This window comes from Anomaloglossus baeobatrachus, chromosome 7 (genome assembly GCF_048569485.1).
Source record: "Anomaloglossus baeobatrachus isolate aAnoBae1 chromosome 7, aAnoBae1.hap1, whole genome shotgun sequence".
NCBI classification, from domain to species: Eukaryota; Metazoa; Chordata; class Amphibia; order Anura; family Aromobatidae; genus Anomaloglossus; species Anomaloglossus baeobatrachus.
In genome coordinates this window covers 164,607,880-164,627,965 of record NC_134359.1, presented here as the reverse complement: position 1 = coordinate 164,627,965, position 20,086 = coordinate 164,607,880, and the positions used below count along the sequence as shown (strand labels likewise).

Sequence of the window (20,086 nt, the reverse complement as noted above, 5' to 3'; positions counted from 1 at the left end):
CTTTTCCTCACACCTTCTCCTGTCCCTCTCTCCGGTTGTCACTACTCACCTAATTAAAATCTTCAATCTCTCTCTCTTCTGGTATCTTCCCCTGCTCCCTCAAACACTCTATCATTACTCCATTATTTAAAAAACCTTCTCTTGATCCGTCCTGCACAAGCAACTACAGACCAGTCTCCAATCTCCCCTTCATCTCTAAACTCTTGGAGCGGCTGGTCTACTCTCGTCTTACCCGCTACCTCTCCTCTCACTCTATTCTAGATCCTTTACAGTCTGGCTTCCGCCCTTTACACTCAACAGAAACTGCCCTTGTCAAAGTGACCAATGACCTATTGACAGCAAAACGTAACGGTGACCACTCTCTGCTTATTCTTCTTGACCTTTCTGCCGTCTTTGACACTGTTGACCACCATCTCCTTCTCTCTGTGCTCCATTCTATCCGCCTAAAGGACACTGTTCTTTCCTGGTTCTCTTCCTATCTTTCTGGCTGTTCATTCAGTGTATCATTTGCTGGCTCCACATCTTCTCCTCTTCCTCTCACTGTTGGGGTCCCTCAAGACTCAGTCCTTGTCCCTCTTCTTTTCTCCCTCTACACTGCCCCAATTGGAATGACCATCAGCAGATTTAACTTTCAGTACCATCTTTATGCTGATGACACACAGCTATACACCTCATCCCCTGAGCTCACCCCTGCTGTACTTCAGAACACCAGTGACTGCCTGACTGCAGTTTGCAACATCATGTCTGCTCTCTATCTGAAACTTAACCTTTTCAAAACTGAACTTCTTTTCCCTCCATCTCCCAACCTTCATAAACCTGACATCTCCCCCTCTGTGTGTAGCACAACGATAAGTCCTAGGCAGCAAGCCCGCTGTCTGGGTGTTATACTTGACACTGATCTCTCCTTCACCTCCCACATACAATCTCTTGCCCGCTTCTGCCGCTTGCACCTCAAGAACATCTCTAGAATCCGCCCCTTTCTCACAATGGAAACGACAAAAACGCTCACCGTGGCCCTGATCCACTCTCGCCTTGACTACTGTAACTCTCTATTAATTGGTCTCCCCCTAACTAGACTCTCTCCTCTACAGTCCATCCTTAATGCTGCAGCCAGGGTCACCTATCTGGCTAACCGCTACTCGGATGCCTCTGCTCTGTGCCAGTCATTGCACTGGCTGCCCATATATCACAGGATCCAATTCAAACTGCTTGTTCTCACCCACAAAGCTCTCCACAGTGCAGCACCCCCTACATCTCCACGCTCCTTTCTGTCTATCACCCCACCCGTTCTCTACGCTCTGCAAATGACTTTCGACTAACATCCACACTAATTCTGACCTCCCACTCCCGAATCCAAGACTTCTTCCGAGCTGCACCAAACCTCTGGAACGCTCTACCCCAAGAAGTTAGGACGAATCACAACTTACTCAGCTTCAGACACACCCTAAAAACGCATCTTTTTAGGGCGGCCTATCACACTCCCTAGCCAAACTAATTTCACCTAATCCCTCCACAATTTATCAGAAAATAACCCCACGTCAAACTCCATGGCACCCAAATGCATCTCAAGGCTCTAGCCAACTGGTCCAGGAAGCCATTATCTATCCTCCATTTCCTTGAGATGGCTGGATTGTCATTGTAAATAAGCACTTGTACCTTGCCCCTCCCCCCATCTCATTGTAGATTGTAAGCTCTCACGAGCAGGGTTGCCTTTTCTCCCTTTAAATATTGTATCTTCTATAACTGTTACTTGTTTGTATATGATCCCCCTGAATTGTAAAGCGCTGTGGAATATGTTGGCGTTATAGAAATAAAAATTATTATTTATTATTATTATTATTATTATTATTAAGCATAGGGTCAGAATCCGACCATCAGAGTGAATGCACGTAAAGGAGGTGAGTAACTGTTGTTACACATAGCAAATCCTTGATGGCAGACCCCAGTGCTTCAGTACAACTAGAATTGAATAAAAATTAAATAAACAGCGAGTTTAATTTTGTATTAAAAATACTTGATTTCATAATCGCTATTATTAATACAAAAATATAAAACATGGGATCTTCCCTTAAGCATTGATTAGTTTGACAGCAATTTATTGTAGAAAATCCAGCAGGAGGCGCAGCTATATTGGATGTCACCTTTGCAACAGGTTTTGATAAGCTCAAACAGATTGCAACGTGTGTGTTATTTTTAGGATAAGATAATTATAGGATAGAACGTTACTACTTGTGTCAGTTTGTCATTTTTTGTGGACATTTGTGTGGTACAAATTGTGTTCTTGTTTCCCCACAGATGACAGATTTATTTTGAAACAGATGCCTCGCCTCGAAGTCCAGTCGTTTCTTGACTTTGCTCCACACTACTTCACATACATTACTAATGCTGTACAAATGAAGGTACAAGCAACTGGGTTCTGTTAAAAGCTTCTGATTATTTTATAATATGTTGGTATTAAGTAGGGGCAGTGGATTGAGCTGTGCCACATAGTAGAATAAAGGTCTATTCCCACATATTGGATGGTCTACAAAACTCTTCATTGCAAAGCTGATAAAGAGAAATAACACTGGACCTGTAAATGCTTTTCACTTCCGGTTTATTCTGAGAGTCAATGAGGCTAATTATTGATACCTTAGACACCAGTGATATTTTATGCTGTAAAATCCACATTCTACTATTCTTTAGATATCTGGTCCAGAGGATAAGACTGTTTATTACTCCGTTCTTATGTTACTTTTTGCTTTAATTGACGATAGATCATTATTTTGATCAGTTTCCTATACATAAAGCAAATTTAGTTTGCACAAAGTGATCAGAACATTATACTAAATACTATTAAATTCAAAAGTTGACATACACTTAAATGAAAATCATTAAAACTCATATTTATTCCCTGTGCAGATTTCATGTCAACAAACTAAAAATGTGCAAGGAGGCCTGGATGCTTTTCTTGAAAAATATATTACGGGTTAGGGGCGCTGAGTTCTGGGACATTAATTCAGGTTACTAGTCTGTTTGCCGTATGTGGAGTCGGGAAAGATTTTTTTTCCTAACTTAGTGAAATTAGCATCTGCTTCATGGGGTTTTTGCCTTCTTCTGGATCAACATGTTTAGTTGTACTTTGAACATGTTGGACTTGGATCTTTTTCCAACCTTAAAAAAATGAAACTGTAAATTGTTTTGGATATCTATGGTGTACATGACATATGGACTTTGTCCGAAAAAATATTCAGACTCATTGTAATAATACAGTGGGGCAGAAGTTTACAAAACCCAAAGTGATTGTGTCATTAAACAGCCTAAAATTTTCCAGAAAACAATGTGATGGCTTCAGAAGCTTTCAGATTAATTGCCATCACTTGAGATAATTGGCGGTGTACATATGGCAGCATTTAAAACCTACCTGCAAGGCCTGCTTGATTCTTTTCTTAACATCTTTAGAAAAGCAAAACAAATTAGCCAAGGTATCAGAAAACGAATTGTGGAATTCCATAAATCTAGTACATTCTTGGGAGAATTTTCCAAATGCCTAAAGGTACCACATTCATCTGTTAAAATGATCATTTCCAAGTTTAAGCAACACTGGACTACATAGCCATCATATCGTTTAGGAAGGAGGCACATTCTGTCTCCTAGAGATGAATGACCTTGTGACAATGCTGTAGGAAACGGGTACAAAAGTATCGATGTGAACACGAAAACATGCCCTATATTTTAACTTGACCTGAAAGGTCGTTCAGCATGGAAAAATCTACTGCTACAAAACAGCCATAAAAAGCCAGTTTACAGGTTGCATCTGCACAAGAGGACGGAAATCTTATTTCTTGGAGAAATGTCCTCAGGCTTTATGAAACAGAAATGAACTAGTCGGCCATAATAAACATTATGTATGCAGGAAATGGCATAATGTTTGCCAGCAAAAATAACCATCTCATTAGGTTCATGGGTAACAGCCATATGTTGTATGGGTGCTGTGCTGCAGTAAAGACCTGTGCAATTAACAAAATAGATGAGATTATGAGAAACAGAAATTATATGAAGATACTGAAGCCATGTCATCAGCCAAAAAGTTGGGTGTAAATAGGTCAATCAGTTGAACACTAACTCAAAGCACACATACAGAGTTTTGCCAAAATTTCTTATAGGAGTTCTTCAAGAGTAATAAAATGGTCCCGGTAATTAAAATTGCATTCCATCCTAGTCACATGTCAGGATGAGCTACAGTCTGATGAACTACAGCGCCTGAGATGTGTCTCAACTGACAGAGGAGCTGTATCGTAAGGACACATATCGGTGAGCTGCCGAAGAATGGCTGTGTCAGGAGAAGAAAGAAATCTCTTCAGCTAACTGCCCACGTTGGACTGAGGCTGGAGGGAAAAAATCCTTTTTGCTCAGCTGAACAGATGATTTTTTTTTTCTTCTGTCACAGCTCTTTTCCAGCATCTCAACATGCTTTCTCATTATTGGTTTAAAACGGTTGTCGAAGTATATATTTGCTGACCTATCAGTAGTTTAGGTCAACAATATCAGATCTATAGGAGTCTCTCTGTTATTAACGCCAACAGCAGAGGGATATAAACAGTTTGAATTGAGCTGCACTGCTTTTTTCAATGCCAAATACTACACATGAGCTCCTATTCTACTGAGTAGGAGCTGCCCTGCAGTACTCGGTAGTGGCCACTACTAGGGATGAAAGAGCAATAAAATGCTTGAGTGCTCAGTACTCGAATTCAGCAGGTCAGATGTTCGGACGGGCTCAGCTCTAGGACCAAGTATAATGGAAGTCAATGGGAATCTCGAGCATTTTTCTGGAAGAGCCTAACTGGAGGGCTGTGGGGGGCAGCAAAATCACTAAAATGGATGGAAACCATACTCAAGTGAATGGGAACATCATAGCGAAGACGCCTGGACGCATCACTGACTCACTGGTCGCTGCTGGGAAAAATGTGGTCAGAGTATTATGCCACTTTTATGGACTGACATTAAAGCATACCAATCCAAATCTAAAATGCATTTTGCAGGAAACCATGTTAGGAAACATTTTTTCCAACCTCCCCTTCCACCCCTTAATAGCAGTCATCTCGTACCACATTTCTCCATGTATGACTATAGTACCTGACATAGTAGAGGGGGAATTACAAATACACCTGCCGGTAGTCATCGGTAAATGTAGTTTTACTACCTTATCTGGGCATTCTGTTTAATTTATGAAGGAGAGACTCTGAAACTCACAAAGCCTTTGAGGACAATGAAAGGGCTGCCAAAAATTAGAAGCAAGAGGGACTCCGATACACCCTGTTTAGACATAAGAGGGCCTCATACACATTCAGTTAAAATTGTTAGGTAGTGGAACTTATAGGCTCATAAAGCCTATACACCAAGTGCAAGGGCATCCAAAAATTAGGAGGGGCTGCAATACACCCAAGAAAACCTAAAGCCTCTGCACTAAGTGCAAGGTTTGAAAAACACTTACCCCCTGGGGGTATACAATACTTAAGAGAATTGTAGAGGTAGGCCTCATACACATCCTAAAAAACTTACGAAGGAGGACAGCATACACACCCTAAAAAAATTAAGAGCAAGGGCCACCTGATGACCCTCTAAAGATTTTGAGCGAGAAACTCCTGTTTACCCTCCTAACATTTTGAGCAATGGCTGCTAGATAACCCTCTAAAACATTTTAACAGAGAGCCACATGCTGATCCTGTTGATGTGGTGGAGGAGCAGGAAGACAAGAAAAAGAAACAACCATGAATCGTATACACTTTTGTGGATGGGAATGGGTGCATGGGAATACAAAACATTTGAATTTGCTTTTATGTTCCGCTGCTGTCATTCGGTGGGGTTGAGAAGTGGGCCAGTCCAGGCCTTGTTCATTTTGATGATTAAGCCTGTCAGCATTTTCAGTTGATAGGTGGATGTACCTATGAGTTATTATGCCCCCAGTAGCACTAAAAACCTGCTCTGACAAAATGCTAGCAGCAATGAAGGCCAGCTCCTCCAATGCATAAAGGGACAGTTCATGTCTTGTGTCCAGTTTGGATATCCAATAGTTGTCCAGCACAGGAATCATGGAGGACGCTAATAAGGTTGGCTAGGTAATCCTTCACCATGTTCCAAAACATTTCCTTCCTTGTCAGACTACCCTATGCATGAGGGCCAGAGTGCTGGGAGGATCTAATGAAACTGTTCCAGACCTTTGATAGTGTTCCCTTGCCTCTGTTGGACGTGGTGTGTGTCTCCCTCGTCTCTCCTCCTTGGTTGCCCAAAGAAATCTGACCTCTGCCACTAGCTTTTTCAGATTTTTGTACTAATTGTTTTACAAGAGCCTTCTGTTGCACCATTTCACTTGCCCTCTCCACCGCAGGAAGGAGAGATCGAAAGTTCTGCTTGTAGCGTGGGTCGAGAAGGGTGAACAACTGATGAACAACTAGTAATCCGTGTTGGCCAAAATGCGTATAACGTGAGTGTCACGTGAAAGGCAACGGGACATAGTCTGCCATGTGTGCCAGAATCCTAACAGGCAAGACTTCTCTGTCCCCACCAGGAGGGCGACTCTCCATCTTCTCCTCTTCAGCCCATCCAAGGTGAACAGATATGCCTCCTCCCCCCTCAGTCACCTCAACATCTCCCAATCGACACTGAGAATATGTGATGAAGCAGGGTTGGTTAGTATCACCCTGTGTACTATCTTCCTCCATCTCTACAAAGTCTACATGTAATGCAAAGCTTCCTCTTTAATTGTGAACAGTGAGCATTTCCGTAGATACAGAATCGGGATGATTACACTGCTGCAGCACTGCTAGATCGACGTCAGCAGTAGCTAACTTGCGGAAATGGGCGCACACATGGCGTACCTTCACAAGTAGCTCATGCAAATCTTTGCAGGTTTTCAGAAACCGCTAAACCACTGAGTTGAACATGTGGGCCAGGTATGATACATGTGCGAGCTTGCCAAGCTTCAAAACTGCCACCAAGTTATGGCCATTATCACACATTGCCATGCCTGGTTTGAGGTTCAGCGGTGAAAGCCACAGACTGCCCGCTAGAGATGAGCGAACCTCTAGAGGCTCGAGTTCGGCTCGGTTCGTTGAACGGAGGCCACGTTTGAGTTCAGTTCGGCGAACCGTTCGACGAACCTCTCGAACCCCATAGAAAACAATGGAAGGCAATCACAAACACACAAAAACATCTAGAAAACACCTTCAAAGGTGTCCAAAAGGTGACAAACAACTCACAAGACAACACAAACACATGGGAAAGTGACAAGGACAAATACTCATGCGAAAACACAACAGCTGGACGAGGAAAAAGAAGAGGAGACACAGATATGAGTATATGCAAGTGATCATCAATGCCATTACTGTGCAACTTGAGCCTTGCTCATTTTAGGCTTCAAATCTGGATAAATTGCCTGAGCTCGCCACTTACGCCTTGGGGATCTAGTCGTGTCCCGTAGCCAGCGTTCTCTCGGAACATGTCCTCAGTGCTGCTGGGTGTGTGCTGACAGATAAGCGCACGCGTCTGTCCACTGTCAATGTGGACAGACTAACATTCATCAAGATGAGGAAGTCATGGCTCACAGAGGACTTTTCTTCCCCTGTGTCATCCAGGGGAGGCGAAAGGCAGGTGTATTTTTGAGAGTTCTTCATGCAAAGCATCTTTTTCCTTTGGAAAATGGGGACAACTGATGCCAGTCAAGTGGGGTGTGTGTGGCCCAATTTGTGGAAACGAGGGAGACTGTGGTTGGCGTCCCCTCGCTGTCTTTTACATGATTTTCAAAGGGCATGACATGGCTGAGAGGTTTACTTTCAGCATCTGCAAACGGTTGGGTACAGAAATGCTGCCTTTCAAACCTTTTTAACCGAGGATTTTCGAGACCTTATGCCCATGGCAGTGCCCCAGGAGCCGATGCTCAGTCGCCACTGCTTCGCCAAGAACGGTGTGCCCGCGATACAACAGCATGTCGCACCAAACATCACCGCTTCTTTGAGAAACTCTGTGTGTGACAGGGTGCATTTCACTACAGATACTTGGTCCAGAAAGCATGGACAGGGGCGTTACATGTCGCTGACTGTGCACTGGGTTACTATGGGGAGAGATGGAGAAGGGTCTGCTGTACAAGTCTTGCCGTCCCCACGAGTTGTGTGTCAATCCTTCCTCTGTATGTAGAAGTTTCTCCACTGCTGCTGCCTCCTCAAGCTCGTCTGGGTGCTACACCTCCGCTCAAACCCTGTGTGGTGATGCCACCCGCGTTGTAACTGCGCACAAGGAATCCCACACACCTCCTTACTATGCTGGCAGCAGAGCTTAACCGCATCAGGCGATCGACTCTTTTCTTTGAAATGTCTGTGAATTGTGATTCACACCGCTGAGGAGTTGTGGACGGTAAGCTCTGGAGAGTGAGACCGAGTTTCATCAATGGTTGTCTCCACTCAACCAGCAGCCAGAGAAGGCCGGGTGCGACAATGATGCAAACCTGGGTGCGGCCCTTTGCCGTGACAATGTGACACACGTGCCTTTTGTGGCTCACATGTTGAACCTGGTTGTCCAGCAATTTTTAAACCACTATCCCGGCCTACATGGCCTTCTGCAGAGAGCACGGTGCAACGTCTGACTAGATCCACACACTCTGACGGGCTGTAAGGGATTGGCTAGAGGGAAGCCACTCACCAAGCAGGACCCCCAGAACCCTGAAACTCTTTAACCCCTATACAGGTATTTTGAATTACACAGGGCCCAAGGTGATCAATACCTGTGGAAAGCTGCAGTTCCAGAGAGTAGTAGTCAGGCAGGGTCAAAACATTAATTGAGGAAGAGCAATAGAATGGGACGGCCAGGACTTATTCATAAAACAAGCAGAGGTGAAATGCTGATCGGCCAACGAGGTACATAAACAGCAGGCAGGAAAAGTAGTCAGGAAACAAGCACACAAAATCACAAATCAGAACTGGGGGGGGTAAAAGTAACCAGAGGTTCAGAGCTATTTATGGCAGTGGTCAGCAGACAGGATGGGCCTAAAAAAGGGTGTGGTGTCTTCCCATTGGTTGTAGCTGAATGATGGTACTTCATCTGTGAGACTCCCACCACCTATATTCAGCCACTGGTTTTGCATATGTGAAGGTAATGCAGCGCAGTGGGTGAGCATATACTGCGTCCACCTGCGCCGCTGGCATCGACTCCTCTCCCATCATCAGCACTATGCATGAAAGGAACACGGTGTCACCTGGCGACGGAGTACAAATTGATGGAGCGGACTCCGGTGGTGACTTAACAGCCGTGTGCGACAATGATGAAAACCTGGCTGCGGCCTGTTCGTCAGGGCAATGTGACACACGTGCCTTGTATGGCTCACGTGTTGACCTTATTCTCCAGCAATTTTTAAACCACCATCCCAACCTATATGGCCTTGTGCAGCGGGCACGCTCGCTATGTGCTCACTTCCACCGTTCACACCCAGCAGCTCAACAACCTTCATCGCTCCAGAAGTCTTTCGGTCTGGCGGTTCAACGACTGAAATGCGATGTGCCGACACGCAGGAATTTGAATCTGCACATGTTGCAGCGTCTGTGGCAGCACCGCCGAGACCTGCTGCAATACGTTATGACGTATACCCTGGGCTAACGTGATCCATAGGTGGTGCAGATCACGCTGCTGGAGTGGTGTCAGATCAAGGACCTATGCTCCCTTCTTCACAGTTTTAAAATGTCGACGAAGCTGTTTAGCACTGGCGATGCCATTCTCAGTGTGACAATTCCGGTTATCTACATGCTGGAGCACACATTAAACATTATTCGGAGTCAGGTGGTGGGACAAGAGGAAGGGGAGGAAGTACAGGAGGATTCATATGCGGAAGGGATCACAAGATCTCCAAGGTCCAGACGGTCAGCGGCACCTAGGCAGCAGGCATGGTACGGTGGAGGAGAGGTATTAACAAGGGCGCATAGTATCAGCAAAACTGTTGAGGAAGGTGCAGGAGCCCATGAAGAAATGGAGGACAAACTGGCGATTGGCATGGAAGACTCAGCAGATGAGTGAGAGCTTGCTCACATTTCAGTTGTGCGAGGTTGGGGGAAGAGGGCAGAGGAAGGAGGCATGATTCTCACCTCTCCACCACCAACACACCAAGGACTTGGTGCTCCTGGATGCACAAGACACATGAGTGCCTTCTTGCTGCACTACCTACAACATGACCCTCGGATTTTCCGAATTCGAAGTAATGCTGACTACTGGGTTGCCACACTGTTAGATCCCCGATACAAGACAAAATTTTGCAAAATAAGCCCTGCCATAGAAAGGGACGCACATCTGCAGGAGTATGAGCAGAAGGTGGTACGCAATCCTAGATCTGCTTTTCCACTAAACAACAGTGCTGCACAGAGTGAATCTCAATGCTTTGTCATGGATAGGAGGAAATGGTCTTTTACTTGTCCCCATCTGAGGGACCGAGGGCTGGCTGCTGTGCTGAGACGGCGTTGAGTACGGTGTCCCTGCAGAGTTGCAATTTTGGTCATATACAAAATGAGTTGAAAAAGGAGAGATGCTGGTGGAAAGGGGAACAGATGTGTTGGAAAGGGGAAAAAAGTTTGTGTCCGTTGGTTTGGTGGTTAAGCAACAGTAACGTTTGCTGAAGAAACACCATCTGTTATGGTGGGAGTGGCAGATTTGGATAAGGTGGTATATACTATGTTACCGCTATATAAAAAAAATTAAGAAGAAAAGAAAGAGAAAGGTATATATCCCCATCGCCAGTCTGTGTCCACCGTGCTCCCAGATGGAAAAGAAGAGGTTGGTAACTGGAAGATTAGGTGGAGGATACAGAGCTGTGTGGCTCTGAAACTAATATTAGCCTGAACAGAGTTAGGCGACACTAGGATCTGGAGACTGTGATCCCTGTTAGCGTCACAGGGTCCACACACCCACCCAGCCCAGGAAGACTCTGTTAACAACACAGGGGCCATTGTGTACGCTGTCCGTGTGCGTAGGGGCCACACCTGTGGACAGTAGGCGCATCAGCAGCAGCAGCCCAGTTAATGCCACTGTGCTTGCACTAGCAGGACTGTTAGGACAGGAGCTGGTCTTAACCGTTCTGCGTTACCAACTGTGGTGGCGGCCTAAAGCCGCAATGGGTTTAACACATGGAGGTGTGCTCTTTCTGAGCATAATAGAAGACTGCGCACCTACTTGTTGGCTCCAGCCTCTTTTATAACCTGGGTCCGCCACAACCCATGGTGGACCGCAATTCAACTCTTGGAGACAAAAGCAGAGTGACACGACATGAGTGGCATAACTACCGTCCTATTCGGAACCGCCACTTCAATGATGACCTCATGGCAGCCACGACCCAATCACTTCACCAGTCAGCTTCTGACCAACAATAATGAGGTGACAAGTCATAGGGGCGGGCCTCTGCAAGCCAGTTGTGAGTGTCCTGGCCACATCGTCAGGACACTGACACTGCCCTGTGGTCTATATGGGCCCCCCACATCAGGGGCAGGGCCAAAGAGTTCATTACCGGACCTAGCCTCTGATGCAGTAAGTGCCTGAGCATGCTCAGTAGCATGAAATACAGTCTCAGAAAAAAGACTATCAGCTTCAGAATGCTGTCTAGGCACAACAGAGGACTTAGACACGGCACGGAAAGCAAGTACCTGTGCAATGAGGCTTTTCGCACTAACTGTGGGAGTATGCGCTGTAGCCCGAAATGAGGACTTAGCCTCAGGAATGGCACAATCAGGCTGAGCATACTCATTAGGCGAAACACTGGAGTTAGGCTGCGGCTGTGGTAAATCGGCACACGCATGCGCACTAGCCGCCTCTCCATACTTAGACGTGGAGGAGAAAGCAGCCAGCTGGACAACCGGAGGCAGAGCCCTAAATGGCAGCTGACGCCTGGGCACAACTGGAACCGCAGCACAGCCAAAATAACAGGTGTACTTCTTCCCGTGGATAATCTGATATGATCCCTTTTTTTTTTTTAACAGACACGACCATCGCTAACAAATGTAGATGAGGCACCAAAACAGCAGCTGCTTCGATGGATCTCAAGTGCTCCATAAAGTGGCCTGTCCTCCACCTCAAGTTCAATATCCCAAATACTCCATTCCTCTGTGGTGTCAACCCAATCGCACTTGCTTCCTAACACCTCTCAAGTTTCCACCAGCCCTGCTGAGTATGGGGTAACAGAGATGGTTGAGTCTGCAGAGCTGTTCAGTCACACTATAGCCTGGGAATCAGAGGTCTGCTCCAAAGCTGCAGTGAGTACAGACAAAGAAGTTATTATTATTTTTTATTATTATTATTATTATTATTATTATTATTTAAAGAGCACCATTGATTCTATGGTGCTGTACATGAGAAGGGGGGTTACATACAGAATACATATACAAGTAACAATAGACAGACTGGTACAGAGGGAAGAGGGCCCAGCCCTTGCGGGATTACATTGTAAAGTATTTTGGGGAGGAGATAGTAGGTGTGGTGTACGTTGGGCGGCAGCTACGCACGGTGGTGGTGTCATTGAAGGTTATAGTCATTTCTGAACAGATGAGTTTACAGGTTCCGTTTGAAGCTTGCGGGTGTATCAGATAACCTTGCGTGTTGAGGCAGCGAGTTCCAGGAGACAGGGGAAATGATCTGCACAGATAGCCAGAAGCTTTGTGAGTCTTATCCAGGCCCCGATGAAGAAGGTGCTGAGCATAATGTACACCCTTATTTACAAACCGTAAATCCTCCTGGTGGAGACAATGGAGAACATGATGAGGAGACTCAGATACCTAATTGTAACGATAACTTTACTATTCGGTCAGGGCAGGAAGAGGTTGTCTCGGAGGACTCAGGACGAGGGGAATGAAAACACACATGGTGATGATGAGTTTGGAGACCCCACTTACTGTCAAACCAAAGTCACCCAGTCGATGAGGTCCGCAGAGGAGGTGGAGGATGCTACTGACGACGAGGTTACGTTGCGTCTTCCTGGACAGAGACAAAGTACTGGAAGCACGTCAACAACTTAATCCTCGGTCAAAACTCTGACTCTGAGCATAAGTCATGTTGGCTCTGCAGGTCGCATTGGCTTTAAGCCTTGCCTAGCCTAGGACTTTTTTGACATCGCAAAGGATCCCCCAAGTTATGTAATCTGTAAGATTTGACAACAATCTCTAAGTAGAAGGCAAAAACTCACCTTTTGAGTACTTCCTCCATGAAGTGTCACATAGATATGAATTGATAGCGTGAAGGTGTATTGCTCAGCTTTAGCCACTGTCAAAGCAACATGCTTATTTGCCGTTCATTGCATGCATTGTTGCAGACTACACACAAGGAGCTGCTGTTTTTTTGGATCTGCCTTTGTCTGTTTGGTCACTATAGCAATAGCAAATTGGTCTTCGGCTGTGGACTTGGAGATGCTGTATATGAACCGAAGTAAAAGCTAAAGGTGTGTGTTACAGCAAGGAGCCACCGTGGAAACACTTTGTTCAATTGTGAGTGGAGTCGTGTTGGAGTTTGGTGAGGAGCACCGTAACGCCAGTGAGCAGCATCCTGTGCGACAGACCAACATTCTTCTGATGCTGTCTATACTGTTTCCGTGAGAGGAGCGTAAAGTCTGTATTTCTGGCAAATGGACATCACAGTAACCTGGTACGGTAGGCTGTGCCCAGACAGTAATGCGTGCACGCAACACTTTGTTTTATTAGCAAAACACATATCTGTTCTGGGTAGGCCGACTATATAGACAATAAGACTTGCTGCCTCTGCACTGTCAAATTGTCACAGTTTAAATCATAGAGGAACAGCGACACAAATTTGCATTGACTGTTGCTTTACAAGGTTTCCATGACTGTGTTGCAGAGCTGTGTGGTTTGCATTCACACTGGTATCATCTGCCTTATCTATGAGGCTTCAGCTAACAAGGGTTGTCAGGGAGGGGGGTAATGGGTTTTGTCTATGTTTAGGTACATAACTTGGAAGCTCTTGTGATGCGCCACTGGTAAGTCGTGTTCGCGCGCGCACACACACACAATTACTGCTGCGAAGCAGAGGGATTACCAGGTAGTAGGCAACTGAATAGATTGTTCTATTCTTTCAATTTTATACATGGTTCTTATTGTTTGTCTTGGGAAAGCTCAATAATCATTTTTCAACTCAACTGCCTAAAGTCCTTTTCCTGTTGCGTGGTTTTGCTGCATACTGTGGAGCCCACCCTGTACACGACTTAAAATGAAGCATAAGTCGCAATGGGAATTTCACTATGCTACAATGTGGCCTAGCTGGGCTGTGCAACCACCGCCTGCCCCATCAAGTGCATCTGCGTGCTCAGCATCCGCTGCGACTGTGGGGACAGCAGTCACACATGCTTTTTCACACTGAACTTCCACCCCTTTACTCGCAACCGGGAGTGTGATTGGCAGGTCGTCAGTTGTTTTGGAAGTGGAAACAGATGGTATTGTTGAGCTCTGTCACACATCAAGAAAACCACTATGGGATAAAGGCAACATTATATACACGCCTGCACCTTCGTCACAGATTGGCTGGACTACCTGCAGTTAATAATTGCGTACCAGAAATGGAAAGGAGTGCAGAATGCACATGTTTTGTACCTTGCTTGGCAGCAAGTGAACAGTAAGGTAGTATCCCAGACAATTGTAGTATGCCCCTAAAACTGTCAGCACTTTTGTAAATTAAAATTGCGTAGCAGAAATGGAGGAGTGTAGAATGCACATGTGGTGTACCTTGCTTGGCATCAAAGGAACAATAACTTAGTATTCAAGACACTTTTAGGATGGTAGAAAAAGTGTCAGCTCTTTGAGCAAATAAAATAGTGTGGCAAAAGTGTGCAGGTGGGTACAGTGGCCGTGTTCTGTGGGTACCAGGACAGTAAAGGAAGCCTCACTTTCTCTCCCTCCTAATGATGAAATGCAGAAAGGAATTCCCTGAGTTTGCTATAGAAATATCGTTGCAAAATGTGCAGGAGGCCAGCATGCAGAGGTGGTGGAACTTGCTTGGCACCAGTGGGACACTAATTTAGGATAGCAGACACTGTTTGGATACCACTAAGTTTCAGCACTGTTTGCTATAAAAATAGCATGGCCAATGGGGGCAGGTGGGTACAGTGGCCGGGTTCTGTGGGTACCAGGACAGTAAAGGAAGCTTCACTTTCTATCTTTCCCAATGATGAAATGCAGCAAGGAATTCCCTGAGCTGAGGTACACAGACGCTGTTATCTAAAGCTGTATGCAGCATTTCCACGGACCTGCCGTTCAGCTATGGCTCTGAGCGCCTGGAAATCAGCCCTGAAAAGGGCTGAAAAAAACTGCAGTCCCTAATCTGTACAGCGCTGTGTGTTTAGCGTACACAGCAGGAGCAGCGGCAGCAGCGTGAGCGGTGACTGTCACCCACACACATACAAGGCAGATAATGGCGTGAGGGAAAATGGCCGTATTTATAAGGCAAGGACATGTGACATGGGCAGCCTATGACACATGCTTTTGCTTGTCTGGCAAAAAGTACACCTAGCTGTGTGTGTGTCTGTGATTGGCTGACATCCTGGTACGCCCCACTGCACGTGCGCTTAGGGGAAAAAAAAAAAATGGCGATCGGCATTCTCTCAGCAGCATAGATCTAAACCGCGTCCCCCCCGCACACTATACGCTGAAATTTGATAATAGTGTGAGTCACAGTGACTCGCACTATTACAGTGAAAAGACAGCTAGTAAATAGATAGGCTTTATGCTGATCGAACCGTTCTCAAATGTATCTCGATCTATCGAGCTTTTAGCAAAAAGCTCGAGTTCGCGTTCGATCTCGAGCACCCCCAAAATCACTCGAACATGAAATTGGCGAACCTCGAACATCGCTCAACTCTACTGCCCGCACTGCAGTGTGTCAGCAGCTGCCCGCACTGCAGTGTGTCAGCAGCTGCCCGCACTGCAGTTTGTCAGCAGCTGACCGCACTGCAGTGTGTCAGCAGCTGACTGCACTGCAGTGTGTCAGCAGCTGCCCGCACTGCAGTGTCAGCAGCTGCCCGCACTGCAGTGTGTCAGCAGCTGCCCGCACTGCAGTGTGTCAGCAGCTGCCCGCACTGCAGTGTGTCAGCAGCTGCCCGCACTGCAGTGTGTCAGCAGCTGCCCGCACTGCAGTGTGTCAGCAGCTGCCCGCACTGCAGTGTGTTAGCAGCTGCCCGCACTGCAGTGTGCGAGGAGCCACGGGGATGATGAGTGTTGCTGTCAGAAGGTTAGTAAAGTTCATTACCTAGTGTGATGAATTCCTGCACTCCTGACGTTAGTACTTGTCACTGACTTCTATGCTCGCAGCGTTCTCAGGTCACCTCTCACGGGCGGCCCAAGACTGTGACTAGCGGTGACGTCACGGGCTCCCGCGACACTTCGCTTGTGAACGCGGCGGTCTTTGAACTCAGTGACGAGCGCTGATGTCAGGAGTGCAGCGGCTTCCATCACCGTAGGTAATGTACTTAGCTAACCTCCTGAAGTCAGTGCTGGTCATGCCCTGCAGTAACCTGGGCTGACCTCATGATGTTAGCTCAGGTCACTGCACTGCTCTCCCAGCCAATGGGGAACATTCTCTTCTTCACTGACTGGGACAGTGAGTATGGATCGTTGTGGGACCCCCTTGAATTACGCCGGAGTCAGATTTGACTTTAGTTTCCAATAAATTGGTGAAAGAGGGAATGTGTTGGGGAGTGTTTTTTTCAAATAAATATTTGTTTGTCATTTTTTTTTTATTACTGACTGTGTTAGTGATGTCGGGTATCTGATAGACCCCGTGACATCACTAACCTCTGGGCTTGATCCCAGGTGACATTACACATCTGGTATCAACAATTTATATTACCCCGCTTGCCACCGCACCAGGGCATCGGGATGAGCTGGTGAAAAGCAGGATTGGCGCATCTAATGGATGCGCCACTTCTGGGGCCGCTGTGGCCTGCTATTTTTAGGCTGGGGAGGGTCCAAGAACCATGGACCTCCCTAGCATAAGAATACCAGACCACAGCTGTCCGCTTTATCTTGGCTGGTGATCCAATTTGGGGGGTTATTAATTTAAAATAACAGTATGGGGTGCGCTCTGTTTTGGATTACCAGCCAAGGTGAAGCTGCCAGCTGTGGTCTGCTTTACCCGAACTGGCTACAAAAGATAGGGGGGACCCCACGTGGGTTTTTTTTAATTAGTTATTTATTTTTTGGCTAAATACAAGGCTAAGCATCCTTTAGTGCCACATGACAGGCACTAAAGGGTGCAAGATTACAAAATGCTGGGGAGTGGGGCATTATATGTCTTTCTTATTTATTATCTATTTATCCCTCTAGCTATCCCTCTATGTATGTATTCATTCATTCATTCATTTATCCATCCATCCCTCTTTCTATCTCTCTGTCTCTCTATCTATCCCTCTATCTATCTATCCCTCTATCTATATTTATCCATCTATTTATCTATCTAGCTGCTTCTGTTTTTTTGCAGTCTGCAAAAAAACAGAAGGCACATGGAAGACACACGACCCGTGAACGGAACGGATGCATCCGTGAAAAAACGGGACCTTTTTTTGCGAACCGCAAAAACAGGACGGTCGTGTGAATGTAGACTTAGTTTCGGAAGAACCTGTTGCTTCACTGAGGCAGTGCTACAGTGCTTCCAGCTTGCGACTGATATGGAAGTCGTGCTCAGAGATGATAATTCGGAGATGGTGGATGAGGAGAAGGTAGGGGTGCAGGAACTAGTCTAGGAGGTGGAGGAAACCCTGATGTGACTAGGGCCGCAATCCTCGGCGTCTGTAGCACATGTGCCTTCCCAGTGTCTGAGTCTGTCCGGTGTCCACAAGGTTGACCCAGTGTGCTGTCAGGAAAATGGGACCCTGGCCACAAGCACTTGTTCACTTGTCGGTGGTCAAGTGGACTTCCCAGCACCTGTGTTGGTGAGGGCACGGGGCATGGTGTAAGGCGGCGATTGCACACTTGCAAAAATAGTGGTGGCTGGAGACTAGTGATAGGCATTCCGGCTCTTTTTGGTGATCCGGTTCCCATGGCTCCGCTCACCAAAAAGAGCCGTATCTTTCAGATCGTTCTTGGCTCCTTATTAAATATGTGTTCACCCCAGGTCAACACATATTTAAGATTATAGTAACGCTGCCAAAACCCCCACACGCGGCTAAACCCCACCCACTTACAAGCGTCCAATTATATTGTTGAGTAGGCGGAGTTTAGTCGTGGGGGGGCGGGTTTTGGCTGCGAAAAGAGCAGTTTAGACATTTTTGGGACTCACACTGGTGATCCGGCTCCTGTCAGTCACAGTGGGAGCCGGATCTTTGTGTCGGATCATTCGCGACCGACACATCGCTACTGGAGACAGAGACCTGAAGGATGGTTGCTACCATGAGATTGCGGAAAACCTCACAGCAGCATTTCCAGGGTAAGCAGTCTAGAGATGTGCCCGTTTAGTGTTTGGGCCTGTGGGTGGGTGGCTGGGTATTTGCATCCAAGGCCTGGAGTATGAAAAGCTGAGTGCTGCGTTGGGACGGAAAATTGGACGTTGTTGCTGATGGTGCTTGCGAAAGTGCAACGTCAGGGGCAGGAGGCATCCATGCCTGCGTCCAGGATGGGATTGGCAAGCACACAGCAAAGGGTAAGAGGCAGTAGTGATACCCACAGACACTGATTGTGAATCCAGGCGTTCAGCCCACCTTGTTGGGTGCTTTGATGACTTGAGCCAAAGCATGCTGATGGTGGTCAGGTAGTAGTTAGGCCCCTGCTTATCTTGGTATGGCACAGGTTGCAAATGATTGTTCTTTTATCATCCCTACGTTCTTTAAAAAATGCCAGACTGGAGACCACCTAACCCTTTGCCTGGGAACTTGCCGTGTGTAGGCGCTATGGGAAACAGATGCGGTCTTTTCCCTCTGGCCACTCCACTTCCTCTTCCTGCCTGTTGCATTGCTGCAGATCCCTCCCCCTCTGCACTGCTGTTCTCGTTGTGTATGGCAACTTCTCAGGTTGGGTCAGTGACTTAATTGTCAATGTACTCGTCTTCCAATTCCATAGACTTCCGTCTTCATGACTGTTGACTTAACAACATCACTTGTCAACATCTGTTTTTTATTATCTACCTTTTGAGACCTAAATTGCTGTTCCCCACCGTCGTCATCTTCTAACCGTGGCTGCTCAAATATTTGAGCATTACTACACACAATCTTCTCATGTCTCTCTTGAAACGTGGAGGGTGAGCGGCCAGGATCAATAAAAGGAAATGTAAAGAGCTCCTCAGAGTGTAGCATCAGTAGCACGTCCACTTCCCTGTGCCTTATTGTACACCTTGCACATTTTAAATTAGGTATATAATATACGCCTAAGATATAACTTTTAATAAATATGCATTAAAAGACTGACCAGGGGACAAACTGGTAACTAGAAGATTTTATGCTTTGAGCTAGTTTTATAATCTAGGTAAACCATAACTGTATTTTAATCATTTTAAGATTATGGATGTGCACATATATTTTTCTAAAAGGGAGTATGTCAAGATTTAAACATTTCATAGTGAGCACAGATCCTTGTAGGGGACATTGGGCTCAGAAGAGCCATACCTTTCATTTAACACCTTCGCGGCATATGATGTACAGTTATGTCATATGACTGGTCCCCTTCTCTGGAGCAGGAACAGAAACTGAACATGCTTTCTTTACGACAGATAATGTTTGTGTTATTCAGTCATTATCAGCCTCTACCATCCACTGCTGAAGTCAAGCGTCGCCTGTTGTGGTTAAACTGTTAAAAGCCGCTGTCAGACGATGTTTAGCATCTAACAGCGGCATTTACTGTGCTTGGCCCGGGGCAAGGCCATTCTAAGCACCCACCAGCTCTTCCACAAAGTGATCTCATGGTGTCGGTGGGTTGTGGTGAATTCTGGGTATCTGCTAAAAAAGAAATAGAAAAAAAAAAAAAATTAAGACAGTAAACATATTGCCATGTGCATTAAAGTTTGATCTATCAAAATGTATAATGAATTAACCTGATCGGTAAAGAGTGTAACAAGAAGAAAAATTGAAATGCCAGAATTTAGTTTTTTCGGTCGCAAC

At 46.1% G+C, this 20,086-nt stretch overlaps 1 protein-coding gene across 2 annotated transcripts in view; it reads left to right on the top strand.

Annotated features, from left to right (window-relative positions):
* The window catches only part of PIKFYVE (phosphoinositide kinase, FYVE-type zinc finger containing), a 460,760-nt gene that overhangs the window by 405,811 nt on the left and 34,863 nt on the right, over positions 1 to 20,086 (top strand). For both annotated transcript variants that reach the window (XM_075317792.1, XM_075317791.1), the window contains one exon: positions 2,296 to 2,399. In XM_075317792.1, coding sequence (XP_075173907.1) covers positions 2,296 to 2,399 — 104 coding nt within the window. The remainder of the gene's footprint in view (positions 1 to 2,295; positions 2,400 to 20,086) is intronic.